The sequence below is a fragment of the Pelophylax lessonae genome, assembly GCF_965119305.1.
Source record: "Pelophylax lessonae genome assembly, chromosome: 9".
Taxonomy (NCBI): domain Eukaryota; kingdom Metazoa; phylum Chordata; class Amphibia; order Anura; family Ranidae; genus Pelophylax; species Pelophylax lessonae.
The window spans coordinates 138,935,672-138,949,625 of NC_138776.1; the positions used below are offsets into that span (position 1 = coordinate 138,935,672).

General features: G+C 44.5%; 1 protein-coding gene across 1 annotated transcript in view; it reads left to right on the forward strand.

Annotated features, from left to right (window-relative positions):
* Positions 1 to 13,954, forward strand: part of TLL2 (tolloid like 2) — a 305,471-nt gene that overhangs the window by 243,783 nt on the left and 47,734 nt on the right. The window contains exons 10-12 of the mRNA XM_082268493.1: positions 630 to 732; positions 7,236 to 7,352; positions 9,753 to 9,898. Of these exons, the coding sequence (XP_082124619.1) occupies positions 630 to 732; positions 7,236 to 7,352; positions 9,753 to 9,898 (366 nt within the window). The remainder of the gene's footprint in view (positions 1 to 629; positions 733 to 7,235; positions 7,353 to 9,752; positions 9,899 to 13,954) is intronic.

Below are 13,954 nucleotides of genomic sequence, written 5' to 3' on the forward strand. Positions count from 1 at the left end.
ATAATTCAGTTAAAGCTATACTCTAGCCTTTACCTCTAGACTTCCACAGTTGTACAGGCCTCCCACAGCATGCAGAGTAAGTTTCAGATGCTGCAATAAGTCCGAGCCCACCTGTGTTCCTGGCATTAAGGCTTAGCATCATATGTAGTTGCTTAGCGTGGTGGTCTGTAGGCAGATGTTATCAAGCCTGCCAAAAGTACTAGTATGAAAATCTCAACTAATGTATAGCCTAATGGCCTGCTACACAGGGATCAAAATTCAGCAAGTTCAGCAGTGACTGGCTGAATTTTAAACTATGTATGGGCACCCTGGTTGTGTACAACCAGCCTGTCCTATTTTTCCCAAACTATTAGTGTCTTGAGCTTTAGCCAACAAAACACTAATATTGTATTCTGCTGTTAGTGAAGACCACTTGTGGTGGAAGGAAAAAAAATTGTAAGATCTATAGCCTGCTTAAGAGGGAGCTACTGAAAATGAAGGAAACAGCCCCCAGTCATTTGGTGGTCTTCTCCTGCACACATTCACTTTGGAGGAAAAAAAATGCTGCTTTATCTAACCTGTTGTTTAATTTTATTAAATCTTGAATGGCTTGGAAGAAATATTTTGGTAATGACTCTATTTTGTTTTAGATAGTTCTGAATTTCACTGAAATGGACCTATTTAAAAGTCGGCTATGCTGGTACGACTACATAGAAATTCGGGATGGTTATTGGAGGAAAGCACCGTTACTAGGTAAAGGCAATTAATGAAATGTGAATAGCATCCTGGTAGGATTCTTGCACATACTGCAAATGCATATAATAAATAAGCAGGGGACAAACACCCATGCCCAACCGTATAATGTATAACTGTATGTATAAGTGTCATAATGAATATTGTGTATGTATGTATATGTGTGTGTGTATGTGTGTGTGTGTATGTGTGTGTGTGTATATATATATATATATATATATATATATATATATATATATATATATATATATATATATATATATATATATATATATATATATATATATATATATATATATATATATATATATATATATTTCTCTAGCGCTCATTGACAGACGTAGTCCTCGGTGATACACCACCTTCGGGTTATGTTGCCTCCACAGGAGCAGGACTAGACAGGAAATTAAAAAGCTCTGGCCACACCCCAGGGGCAGTCCCAGAGGGTATATCCTCTCTCTCTCTCTGCCTCAGCAAATCAGTTATTTTCTGTCTAGTTAGGAGTAAGGACCTAGACACCTTGCTGGGATCTTAGGTCCTGGCAAGAATTTTTTCTTAAAGGATTTTTTTAGACAGCTTTTTTCTCCAGTGTTCCTGTGAGATCTTCAAGCAAGAAAGCTGAACTGGGCGACGGGCTGGATGTTGAGATCCGGTGGTCACCCCAGTTCAGCCTACGAGCGCGTGCAGGCCATAGCTCCGCGCTGGGTCGGCCGCGACAAAGTCCCATTAAAGGACTGTCCACGCGAGTTAAACGTCTCGCTGAAACGCCAAAGACCATGAGTCACGGCGTCCGTATCGGTCGACAGCCCTCCCGCCCCGGTGGAGAGGGGTACTGTCAGGAGTTGGTGCCCGCCTGGTTCCGGTATGGTGAGTAGTATGTTCCCCCTTTCCCCCTGACGGGTTTTGTGGTGAACGCGGGCCCTTCTCTGTATGGTAAGATAGAGTCCCTTTCTATCCTACAACATGACACAGATCCTCCTACTTTGAGTGTGATTTTATGTGTGCAAAAAGCCAGGAGGCTTGGTTTGGGAGCTAACAATCTAATTGTATACATGTTTTAAAGATGTAATCTGTGGCATTCTGGGAATCTTATGGGTTAAGAATAAGCTACCTACCAGTCAGAAGCCACGGACATGTAGACTGCCTTCCTAATCAGATCTCCAGCTATTAGCAGGCCTCCCGAACGGCCATGCGGTCCGCCAGGGCCGGTACCGCCAACCACGCCATATCCCCATGCAGTGAGAGTGTTGTGTGCCCTGCAGCACACCGCTATTCAGTACGGGCCGCCGCCATTTTTTTTGCTGGATCGCACGAGCCGCCATTTTGGCGTAGCCTCGTGTCTCCAGCATGGGGGCGGCCATGTTTGAGGTGATCCAAACACCTCGTGGAGCTTGGGGGAGGCGCCGGAAGGCGTACAGAGGGGCGGAGCCGCCTCCTTTCTTCCTGGGCAGCCAGCCAAAAGACTTCCTGTTTGTTAAGACAGCGCTGTAACCTGTTGCAGTTAAACTCTGAGCATCAAGTGGTGAGCCTGGGGGTCTATCTCTCTCTCGATCGATAGGGATCCCTAGCAGGTAACACTAAGGGGCTTTTGTGGCGCTGGGGGTCGACAAAAATAAAACTTTTCTTTTTTTTTTTTTAATTATATTATCCAGGAAGTAACTGGAGTTATCATGGACCCTGCCACACATATTCCCCAACCTGTTTCCCTCGAGGGGGCCACGGGACCCGCCGGTGCACAGAGTATAGAGTCATTTACAGCAATTTTGGAGTCTATGGTGGCTCGGGTGGAGGCGGCCTGTCAGGGACGGGGGTCAAGGAAGTGACCCCCGCCTACCCCTATACCATCTGACACCTCTGACTCAGATTCAGAGGTGGTCACGGCAGTTGCAGGTTCCTCTGCAAGGGCTGTTATCCCAGGTAAAGCCCCCTCAGACAGTGAGGAGGACGCTTCTCCTGCTATTATTCAGGAAGAAGCATTGGTGGACGCACTAGTTGTGGCAGTGCAGGAAACCTTAAAACTTGAGGCTTTACCGGCAGAGGCAACTGAAACAGAGATTCCTTTTGGTACTAATAAGCCCATCAAGACGATGAAGGCTTTTCCTGTACCTAAATGTTTCGGTAATCAGATTAAAGGAGAATGGGAGCATTCTAAACGTACCTTTACTATTTCCAAGCGTATTGCTAGACGCTATCCGTTTGAGGAATCCATCATTAAGAAATGGACGGTACCACCAGTCGTGGATCCGCCTATTTCCAGGCTAAATAAAGCCACGGTTATTCCAGTGGAGGACACTTCGTCCTTTAAGGATCCGGTGGATCGAAAGATGGAAGCAGAGTCCCGCACCATCTTCTCTCTGATAGGGTCAGCTTTTAGACCAGTAATTGTTATTGGTCTAGTTTCCCAGACACTTACGGAATGGGCGAAAATGGTAAGCCAAGATCTTAGGGGAAAAGATATTCCCCAGGAGACATCTGATTTGATGGAACAGATTATACAAGGGCTACAGTTTATCTGTGACGCAGCCTTGGACACTACTCCCTTTTTAGGGTATGCATCTAAGACAGCGGTGATCCTCAGACGTGTGCTATGGTTAAAATGCTGGTCAGCTGACCTAGGTTCCAAGAAGACCTTGACAAATCTCCCCTTTCAGGGGAATCGTCTATTTGGGGCCAACCTAGATGAAATCATTAAGGATGCCACTGGGGGCAAGAGCACTTTTTTGCCACAGGCTGCTAAAGCTAAGGGACCTCGCAACAAGCGAGGACCTTTCTTTACCGCCCATAAAGGGCGCCCGGCTGGTACTAGCGGGAAAGGCAAGACTCCTCCAGGAGGGTTCAAGAAGGGCTGGTCGGACAAGCAAAGGACCAACCCAGCCAAACCCGAAGCAAAGGAGTACACAGCCTGAAGGTGCGCCCCCACCCGGTTTCAGGGTGGGGGGACGTTTTCACCGGTATTCAGGACATTAGATCGAGCATCAACCACTACTACCGGTGCGATTCTTCCCTTCCAACATTTAAGTACTACAGGAAGCGGTAATTACCGTTCCCTGAATAGATCTTTTCCTTTACCTTTTCCTAAGATTAGTCCCGATACCTCACAGGAATCGGATCTGGTTGACCAGATAGGCCAAGTAGCCTCTAGTCGGGTGACTTCGGTCCCTGAGGTTCAACCAGAAAAGATCACCTTTCCTGATAACTATCAGGTATCTGATAAATGTGTGGGAACAGAAAACGACCAGACTTTCTCGGATGGTCGGGGCCAGATACCTCTAGGGACGCCTGGTTCAGATCCAATCAGCGCCAGTGGTCCTAGAAATTCTAGGCTGGCCTCCTCAAGCCGGCCTGGCCGACTTGGACATGTTAGTCGTAGACGTTCCGTGGGAACTTCGTCTCAGGGAGTGTCTGTGGTCTCAAGGACCAATTTACCATCATGCTTTACAGTCGCTGGGTTTAATGGCCTGACCATTGAGACCCAAGTACTGAAGGACAGAGGTTTGTCAGCTTCAGTCATTCCTACCCTTATTAAAGCAAGGAAAGCGACTTCCAGCAAAGTCTATTATCACACATGGAAAACTTATATTGCGTGGTGCGAATCTTTAGGATTTCCTCCACGTACCTATTCGGTGTCTCGAATATTGGCCTTTTTGCAACAGGGGGTTGAGCAGAAGCTAGCCTTGAGCACCATCAAGGGTCAAGTTTCAGCATTAGCAATCTTCTTTCAGAAGCCTTTAGCTACCAAATCCTTGGTGCGGAATTTCATCCAGGGGGTGCGGCACCTGGCTCCTCCAGTCCGCGCGCCCTTACCGCCTTGGGATCTTAATTTGGTTTTGTCGGTTCTACAGAAACCTCCCTTTGAAAACATCAGGGAGATTCCCTTGCTTACTTTATCCCAGAAGGTGGCCTTCTTGGTGGCTATTACTTCTGCTCGCAGGGTGTCAGAACTGGCTGCATTATCATTCCAGTCCCCATACCTAGTGATTCATAGGGGTAAGGTAGTACTTCATCCTAAGCCATCTTTTCTTCCCAAGGTGGTTTCAGATTTTCATCTGAATGAAGATATTGTACTACCTTCCTTGTGTCCTCAGCCCAAGCATCATCGGGAACATGCGTTGCATTCCTTAGATGTGGTTCGGGCAATCAGGGTATACCTGAAAGCTACGGAATCATTCCGTAAGACGGATTCACTTTTTGTGATCACGGATGGCCCCAGAAAGGGTTTGCCTGCATCTGCCGCGACCATTGCCAAATGGATTAGACAAACGGTGGTACAGGCTTATTCTATTAAGGGTCAGAGTCCTCCGTTCCCTGTTAGGGCGCACTCCACTCGAGCGCTCAGTACTTCCTGGGCCTTTCGCCATCAGGCGTCAGTGGTCCAGGTATGTAAGGCGGCCACCTGGTCGTCAGTACATACCTTTACAAAATTCTATAAAATTGATGTGACGGCATCGGCGGATGCCTCATTTGGCCGCAAGGTTTTGCAGGCCGCAATTTGAGGAGAGCGGTGGTCTACCTCGAGGGTTTTTTTCTGTTTGAAAAAAAAAAAAAAAAAAAAATATTCTCTTTTTTTGTTGAGTCTCATCATTAAGGATGAGCATTGTAAACTTCTAGTTGGCACCGGTTGGGCCTTCTAGATTGGGATTTGATTTCCATTTTCCCACCCCTCAGTTGTGATACTGCTCTGGGACGTCCCGAAGGTGGTGTATCACCGAGGACTACGTCTGTCAATGAGCGCTAGAGAAAAATGGATTTTTGTAAAATCTTACCGTAAAATCCTTTTCTCTTAGCTCATTGACAGACGTAGTCCCCGCCCCTCTGTTTTTTTGAGTTGGGTTAAAATCTCTAAAGACTGCTTTTTCACATAACTGATTTGCTGAGGCAGAGAGAGAGAGGATATACCCTCTGGGACTGCCCCTGGGGTGTGGCCAGAGCTTTTTAATTTCCTGTCTAGTCCTGCTCCTGTGGAGGCAACATAACCCGAAGGTGGTGTATCACCGAGGACTACGTCTGTCAATGAGCTAAGAGAAAAGGATTTTACGGTAAGATTTTACAAAAATCCATATATGTATGTATAATATGTGTGTATATATATATATATATATGTATGTGTGTGTGTGTGTGTGTGTAATATATAGTGTGTGTGTGTGTAATATATAGTGTGTGTGTGTGTGTGTGTGTGTGTGTGTGTATATATATATATATATATATATATATATATATATATATATATATATATATATATATATATATATATATATATAATGTGTGTATATGTATGTGTGTGTGGTATATAATTTTTTTTTTTTTTTTTTTTTTATGCCAGTGAAAGGTATTTCCCAAATAGATTTAGTAGATTTGAAACGTTTTCACTTCATGTTCTCCTATCCATCACCTTTTTCCAAGTAAAGCCTGACAGTCTGACAAGATTTAGCCTTCAATTTTTTTTAAGATTCTTTGGTACATTGCTTTTTCATTCATTCAACATGACAAAAACATGCTTAATGCATCTTGAAAGGCAACAAAATTGTATTTGGGTCAAGTTTTTTTTAGTTTTACATTTTCAGTATGGGATCTGAGAGAAAATGTATTTAAAAAAAAAAATCCCTAATATTCCATAAAGGTATTTTTCGGACCCGTTAAAGAGTATTTAAATCCAAGTCCAAAAAAATGTAATATTTTGCAGTTTACCTATCCTTAGATGTTTCGTTTCTTGCATAAGATAAATGAGCCCTTTTTTGTGGCTTGTCCGTCATGAAATGTTACCCTTAACCCAAATTATTTGTATTGGGTGAAACATTTGGGTATTACTATACTGTATTTGTGTAATGGTTGTAAATACTTTATACTAAGGTTCCTTCATGTGACAGTCTTTCCTTTCTAAAACTGTTAACACCTACAGTCCTCAAGCACATTGAACAAGTGTGTTTTATATATATATATATATATATATATATATATATATATATATATATATATTTTATTATAGTAGACTGTGGAAACAAATTTCTTCCTGTATATGTAAGCTTACAGTGATACTTGAGGACTAGTTGAAAATTTAAGGACTAAGTTATCACTTAGGAGTTTGGGTTTTCAAAACTAAAAATAAATAAAACTAATGGAAAATAGATATTTATATGTAGCCTTGTATTGAGGGCCAAATGAGTCAAGTATACTTAAATATAATATTGCAGGTAAAATGCTTGACAACAGCTTCATTGAAAAATGTGACAAAACGTAATTTAATAGTTTTTTTTTATAAGAATGCTGCCCCATTTTGCGGGAGAATCGCATTAGGCTCTTAGCCAATAGCTGCTCATCACTAGCTTATATCCCTGTCAGAGCTTTTACTATTTGTATGAGCTAAGGAAACTAGAGCAGAACTGGAGCAGTTGCCCTTGGCAAACAGATTGCTGGCTGTTTCATTTGCAACATTAAACCTTAGTTTCCATGCATAAAGATCCAGTATTTAACCTATCACATTTGTTGTACTAACCCTTCCTATTTAGGTAGATTATGCGGGGATCTTATTCCAGAGCCGATAATATCAACTGACAGTAGGTTATGGATTGAATTTCGAAGTAGCAGTAATATCCTTGGTAAAGGGTTCCTGGCATTTTATGAAGGTATGTACCAGTTCAAAGTGTTTGTGTTCTGCGTACTGACATTACCTTAAACTTTTCCTGAGCACAGTGTTGTGCCTACTGAACAAGGGAATGATTATGATTTCAATTAAAACTTTAGGATGCATCCACAGAGCACAGCCTATCTGTGAATAATTACATTTTTATTCAGTCATTGCTGTACTACACCAGACCACCCCATTCCCTTTTTGTGTAATCTTACTATGTTTTTATCCTTTTTGCTGTCCATTGCACACAAATTTTGGGTGTGGTAAAATTGTAATAGAAAAAAGTGCTACCATGTTTCCTACACTTGCCATTAACACTCAAACCAGTTTTGGAAGTTTGAATGTGATGGATACAGGAATGAGAGAGGCACACAGCAGAGGCCCTATGAACTACATTCCTACTAACCCTGTATGGAGTCATGTGTGTGTGTGCTTATTCCCTTAAATTTAACAAAATGGCATTTCTGGCTTGGTTGAAGTTTTTGCTGGATGGAAGGGTTTTTCTTGTTTGGAATTGCAAAGCAGCAAGTTCACTCTAATTTACCCCTTTCTGGCAGCACATCCTTCTTTTCACTCCTCTGTTAATCTATTCGATGGATATAGATGGATGGATATGGATGGATGGGGATGGATGGACATAGATGGATAGATACTGATAAAGAATTAGGTTTATTTTATATTGGCAAACATATCAGTTTCTCCTTGTGTAGCGGTCAGAGGAGTAGGGGGACCGCAATGCAGAATTCAAGCACGGTACAGCAGACGGGGTAGGTTTACAGCAAAGTTAACTGCAACGTGATACTTAAAATGGCGCTCCTGCCAACGCACACACAGAAATACAGGCTACTCTGTTATATGATCCTATCTGATTCCCGCTAACCGGGACACGTTGCTGCAACGCTCTGTCTACAGAAACCTGCTCTATTCCCTGCCACAGGTTAGCACCGGTGTACACTCAGTTCTGTAGGTGCAGCTGCTTTATCTCAGTCTCTGTGATGGTGGATGTAGTCAGGTCTCTGGATCTGTCCCTTGCTGTCTGTAGCTGCAGTCTCTTATGCACTAGTCCGGGTTTCTTTGCAGGTTGTTTATCTTGTTCTGTCACTTGGAGGTCACTGCAGTCTGGCCCCTTGCTCTGTAACTAGCTTGAGGTGCTCTGGGATGTTCTCTCCTCTCTTCCTCGGGTTCTCAGCTGCAGTCTGTAGTACACAGTTCAGTTCTGTCTCCTCTGGCAAGATCCTGTTGCTCTGTCCCAGGATTATACAGTCTATATGCCCTCTCAAGGCCACAGCATGCAGTACCTTTCCTCAGCTCAGCACAGCCATAGAGAGACGAACACCACACCCTTCCTGGAACTTCCTGCTTCCTCCCTTCACCTAAAGCAGGGGTGGGGAACCTTTTTTCTGCCAAGGGCCATTTGGGTATTTATAAAATCATTCGGGGGCCGTACAAAATTATCAACTTAAAAATTAGCCTGTTATATTTGATCAAACATTTAATTAAGTCACCCCTAATGTGGGTACTGCTGGCTCTGGCTAGTACTGCTGGCTCTGGCTGCTACCGCTGTGGGTACTGCTGGTTCTGGCTGGTACTGCTGGCTCTGGCTGGTATACTGCTTTGAGTACTGCTGGCTCTGACTGGTACTGCTGGTTCTGCTATGAGTACTGCTGGCTCTGGCTGGTACTGCTGGTTCTGGCTGGTACTGCTGTGGGTACTGCTGGTTCTGGCTGCTACTGCTGTGAGTACTGCTGGCTCTAGCTGGTACTGCTGGCTCTGGCTGGTATTGCTGTGAGTACTGCTGGTTCTGGATGGTACTACTGTGGGTACTGCTGGTTCTGGCTGCTACTGCTCTGAGTACTGCTGGTTCTGGTGGGTACTGCCGTGAGTACTGCTGGCTCTGGCTGGTACTCCTGTGTGTGCTGCTGGCGGGAAATGCTGGCTAGGAGAAGTGTAGCAGTGCCCATGCTGGAGGAAGAAGTGATGTTTCCTGTATTTCGAAGGCGGAGTGCATTTTGATATCTCTCCACCTGTGACTCACTCAGACTGTCATAATGAAGCAGGAACTATACAGGAAACATCGGCTCCGTTCTGACATATCAGCTGAGAGACACAGACTCAGCTGCACAGGGGGCCGGACCAAATGACTTTGCGGGCCGCATACGGCCCCCGAACCATAGGTTCCCCACCCCTGACCTAAAGCAACAGTGACATCTTGTGGCTAAAAGATGCATGACAGTCTGTGGGAATTTCTCAATAGAACTACAGTGTAATGGAGTTAGTCATTCAAGGGGCTGACCCCCTACACTTGCACTTTGTAAATCGCAGTTATTGCTGTGGTAAATGCTTTTGTATATTGCAATATATTTGGTCATCTGTTCTAATTATTTTTTACTTTCAGCTAAATGTGGAGGCAGTTTAAAAAAGGACATCGGTCAGATACAGTCTCCTAATTATCCAGATGATTATCGGCCAGATAAACACTGCGTTTGGACGATTTCAGTCTCGGAAGGATATGTAGTTGGTCTTGCCTTCCAAACATTTGAGGTAAGCTACTTTTGGGACTTTTAGTCTTTGGACTTGCAGCTCTTAGTATCCACTGGAAGTTATGATATATTGTTAATGATAAAATGCAAGCTGTCATTGTTCCATCTTTCTGTACAATTTCCAGCCCCCTAAAAAAAATGGGTTAGGAGCTCTTGGGCCATCTACTGTAACCTTAGGGTTGTGCATGAAGCTAGGTTTCTTGTCAATTTGCCCTTAGAAACCACATTTACTCATTTAATAAAGCAGATAAAAAAAATACACTGCGCTGTTACCAACACGCCAACAGTCCTTTAAAAGCAGTCGCATGGAAATTCTATAGGTTTGAATCATACAGGCTCTGAAGGTTTGTACAACAGTAAGAGCCCATTCACATGGGTGGACAGATTGGGTCCACCTTCAGATTTTCAGGCGAACCCGATCACACCCACCCGTCAACATCCAATCCTTTCCGCTAAAAACAAACCGATGGGGATCCTTTCCACATTAATCGATTGGTTTGAACGGCAGTCAGGCGGTTAATTTACATCTGACCACCCATTGCGGAGAGCGGACACGGACCAGCCATCCGCCTGCATGGCAGGGATCAGCAGACGGATTTCCCCCTAAGGGGGTGGACTCCAAAAGAGCCTGTCCCATGTCTGAGGCCTAAGGGAGATCTTTAGTAGCTGTTCTAATATTTGTATTTAGGCCTCATGCACACGGGGCGTTAGAAAAAACGTGCTGCAAAGCTAGTTCTGACGCCGGGAAAAAGCAGCTGTAAACATGTGCTTTTAGCAGCTTTTTCCATTTGCGTTATTGCACGTTTGGCCACGTTGCTTTTAGCAGCGTTTTTTTCTGCCTCCATTCAAAATCAACAGTTCCCTATGGGAGCCTATTTGAATGGAAGGCGCATCGAAGGCGCATCAGGATGATCCGACTTGCGGAGTGACTTGCGATCTGAGAATCTTGAGGGGGAACTCCACGCCAAAATGGGAAAAAGAAAACGGTGTGGGGTTCCCCCCAAATCCACACCAGACCCTTCTCCGAGCATGCAGCCCAGTTGGGCAGGAAGGGGGAGGGGACGAGCGACCGGCCCCACCCCCCCACCATTCCAGGCCACATGCCCTCAACATGGGGGGTGTTGGTGCTTTTGGGCAGGTGGAGCTCTGCACCCCTCTACCCCAAAGCACCTTGCCCCCATGTTGAGGACAAGGGCCTCATCCCTACAACCCTGGCCGGTGGTTGTGGGGGTCTGCGGGCAGGGGGCTTATCGGTATCTGGAAGCCCCCTTTAACAAGGGGGCCCCCCAGATCCCAAACCCCCTCCTTATGTGAATGGGTATGGGGTACAGTGTACCCCTACCCATTCACCCCATAAAAGTCAGTGTATGTAAATAACGACAGGAGACGTTTTGGAAAGTTTATTAAAAATCTTCATCCGGTCTTCTCCCCTTCCACTCTTCTGGTCTTCTGCTCTTTTGCCCTCAGCTCGTCTTCTATCTCCGGTCCTCCTCCGATGTCTCCGGTGATTATGCCGGTCTCTGCAGCTTGTTATATAGCCATTGTGGGCGTGGTCTCCAGATGACGTCATCAGGAGAACCCGCCCCCTCATGTCATCTGTGACATGAGGGGGCGGGTTCTCCTGATGACGTCATCTGGAGACCACGCCCCTAATGGCTATATAATAGGCTGCAGAGACGGGAGACTGGCATAATCACCGGGGACAGCGTCGGGAGGAGGACCGGAGAAAAGACTAAATGAGGCAGAAGAGCGGACAGCAAAAGAGCAGAAGAGCAGAGGTGAGAAGACCAGAGTGGAGAAGACCGAATGAAGATTTTTAATAAACTTTCCAAAACGTCTCCTGTCGTTATTTACATACACTGCCTTTTATAGGGTGAATGGGTAGGGGTACACTGTACCCCATACCCATTCACATAGGGAGGGGGTCCAGGATCTGGGGGGCCCCCTTGTTAAAGGGGCTTCCAGGTTCCGATGAGCCCCCTGCCCGCAGACCCCCACAACCACCGGCCAGGGTTGTCGGGAAGAGGCCCTTGTCCTCATCAACATGGGGCAAGGTGCTTTGGGGTGGGGGGTGCAGAGCCCCCCTGCCCCAAAGCACCCACACCCCCATGTTGAGGGCGTGTGGCCTGGTATGGTCTGGGGGGGTGGGGCTGCATGCTCGGATAAGGATTTGGTATGGATTTTGGAGGGGAAACGCATTTTTTTTTCGGCGTGGGGCTCCCCTCTAAATCCACACCAGACTCAAGGGCCTGGTTTGGAACCTGGGGGGACCCCCACGCTGTGTTTTCCCATTTTGGCGTGGCGTTCCCCCTCAAGATTCTCACAGTCCAAGTCGCATCATCCTGATCCGACTTGCGATGCGCCTTCCATTCAAATCAATAGGCTTCCATAGGGAACCATTGATTTTGAATGGAAGAAAAAGAAACGTATAACGTGGCTTAACGCACGTTAAGCCATGTTATTCAGCCTTTAGCAGTGTCAGATGTTTTTACAGCTGTAACGCTGGTCCTCAGAACGCGCAGGCCGTGGGTTCTTCTTGCAGCTTAAAAATGCCTTTGCCACTTACAGCTCAAAAACTTCTGTGTGTGCATGAGGCCATAGAATAACATAGAGGGGCGTTTTTAAGCTGCAAAAAAAAAACACCTGACGCTCCTAACAGCAGCTGTAAAAACGCCCTGTGTGCATGAGGCCTTATGGTTAAATGAGCCTTATAAATACCTTCACTGGGTATCTTCCTCTGATTTCTATTTTTAAATTTCTCTCCATCCACATTAATGTATGTCATACTTCCACTGCCTGAAAAACGTTTGCGCTTTGCACGAGAAACGTTCAACGTTCATCAGCTGGATGTGTTTTTATATATATATATATATATATATATATATATATATATATATATATATAATATATGAGGGACATGTCCTTAATGCCCTGGGTTTTGTTTTCTTGAATTGCTATATTATGCTTCCAGAGTGTATGGCAAGATTTCTTTTGTTTGCTCTGTTCATTGGGACAGTGGGTTGTAAAAAAAAAAAAAGATAGGCTATACATTTGTTTAAAATGTCTAGAGTCTTTTGAAGTGGAGCTCCATAAATTTTTTCCTCTGACTGAGGAAGGGTTTGTAGTGTTGTTTTTTGTTTTCATATTTGCTATCTGTGTCCCCATACTATTTGTCCTTGCAAGTTCTTTCAATGGGGAAAAAAAAAAAAAACTGAAAATGATCAAACGTTACCATAGGGATTTATTTCGGTGGAGAACTCTGTTCATGTGAAATTTTGTTATTGAAATGTCCGTGTGAAGGAAGGTCTCCTTATTGCCGCACGTCTGTACATTCACAAGGATCGATGGTTAGTGGCAACCTCAGCCTGGACTGCAACCAGGCCATGCCCCCCAACACATTTCACTCCAACCCTTCAGAGCTTAATCATGGGGATGGAGATCCTAGGCATAAGGGAGTTTTTATGCATCATCGGTTGTCGGGTGTATGCAGATGTGCTATAGAGCTATATGAGAAAACTAGCAAGTCTGTGATTCAATGTGATCACACCACAAAAACCTGTGGAATTTGGAAAAAAAAACTTTTTGTATTTAAGGTAATCCAAGTACAAAAAAGCAAGAAACAATTGCAAACACCTGATTAAAAATCATCTTATGGCAATTTAAAAACAACTTGAAAAAAATATATATGAAACTTAGATTTTTTTTTTTTTATTTTTTTTAGCAAAAAAATAATGATCAAAAAATATTGATATTCCTATGGAAAGGACAGTAAGGTTAGGTGACATCCTAAATGGAGAAGGTCAAATTTGATACTGTATACAGTTTTGGAGCAGGAATAAAGGCATGGGGGGATGTATGGGCAAAGGAAAAAATGTGAAGAGCTGTTCGTAGTAATGGGTAATGCCCCACTCAGTTATCCTTTGGGGATACAGGTATCTAACTGGAAGATCCTATATACCTCCCTTCGACATAAAAGGGAGAAGTGTCACTGCCGTAACCCGGGCAATCAACCCTTTCAACAATTTGAACTGTAAAAGATTGCACTTTGGTAGTGAAG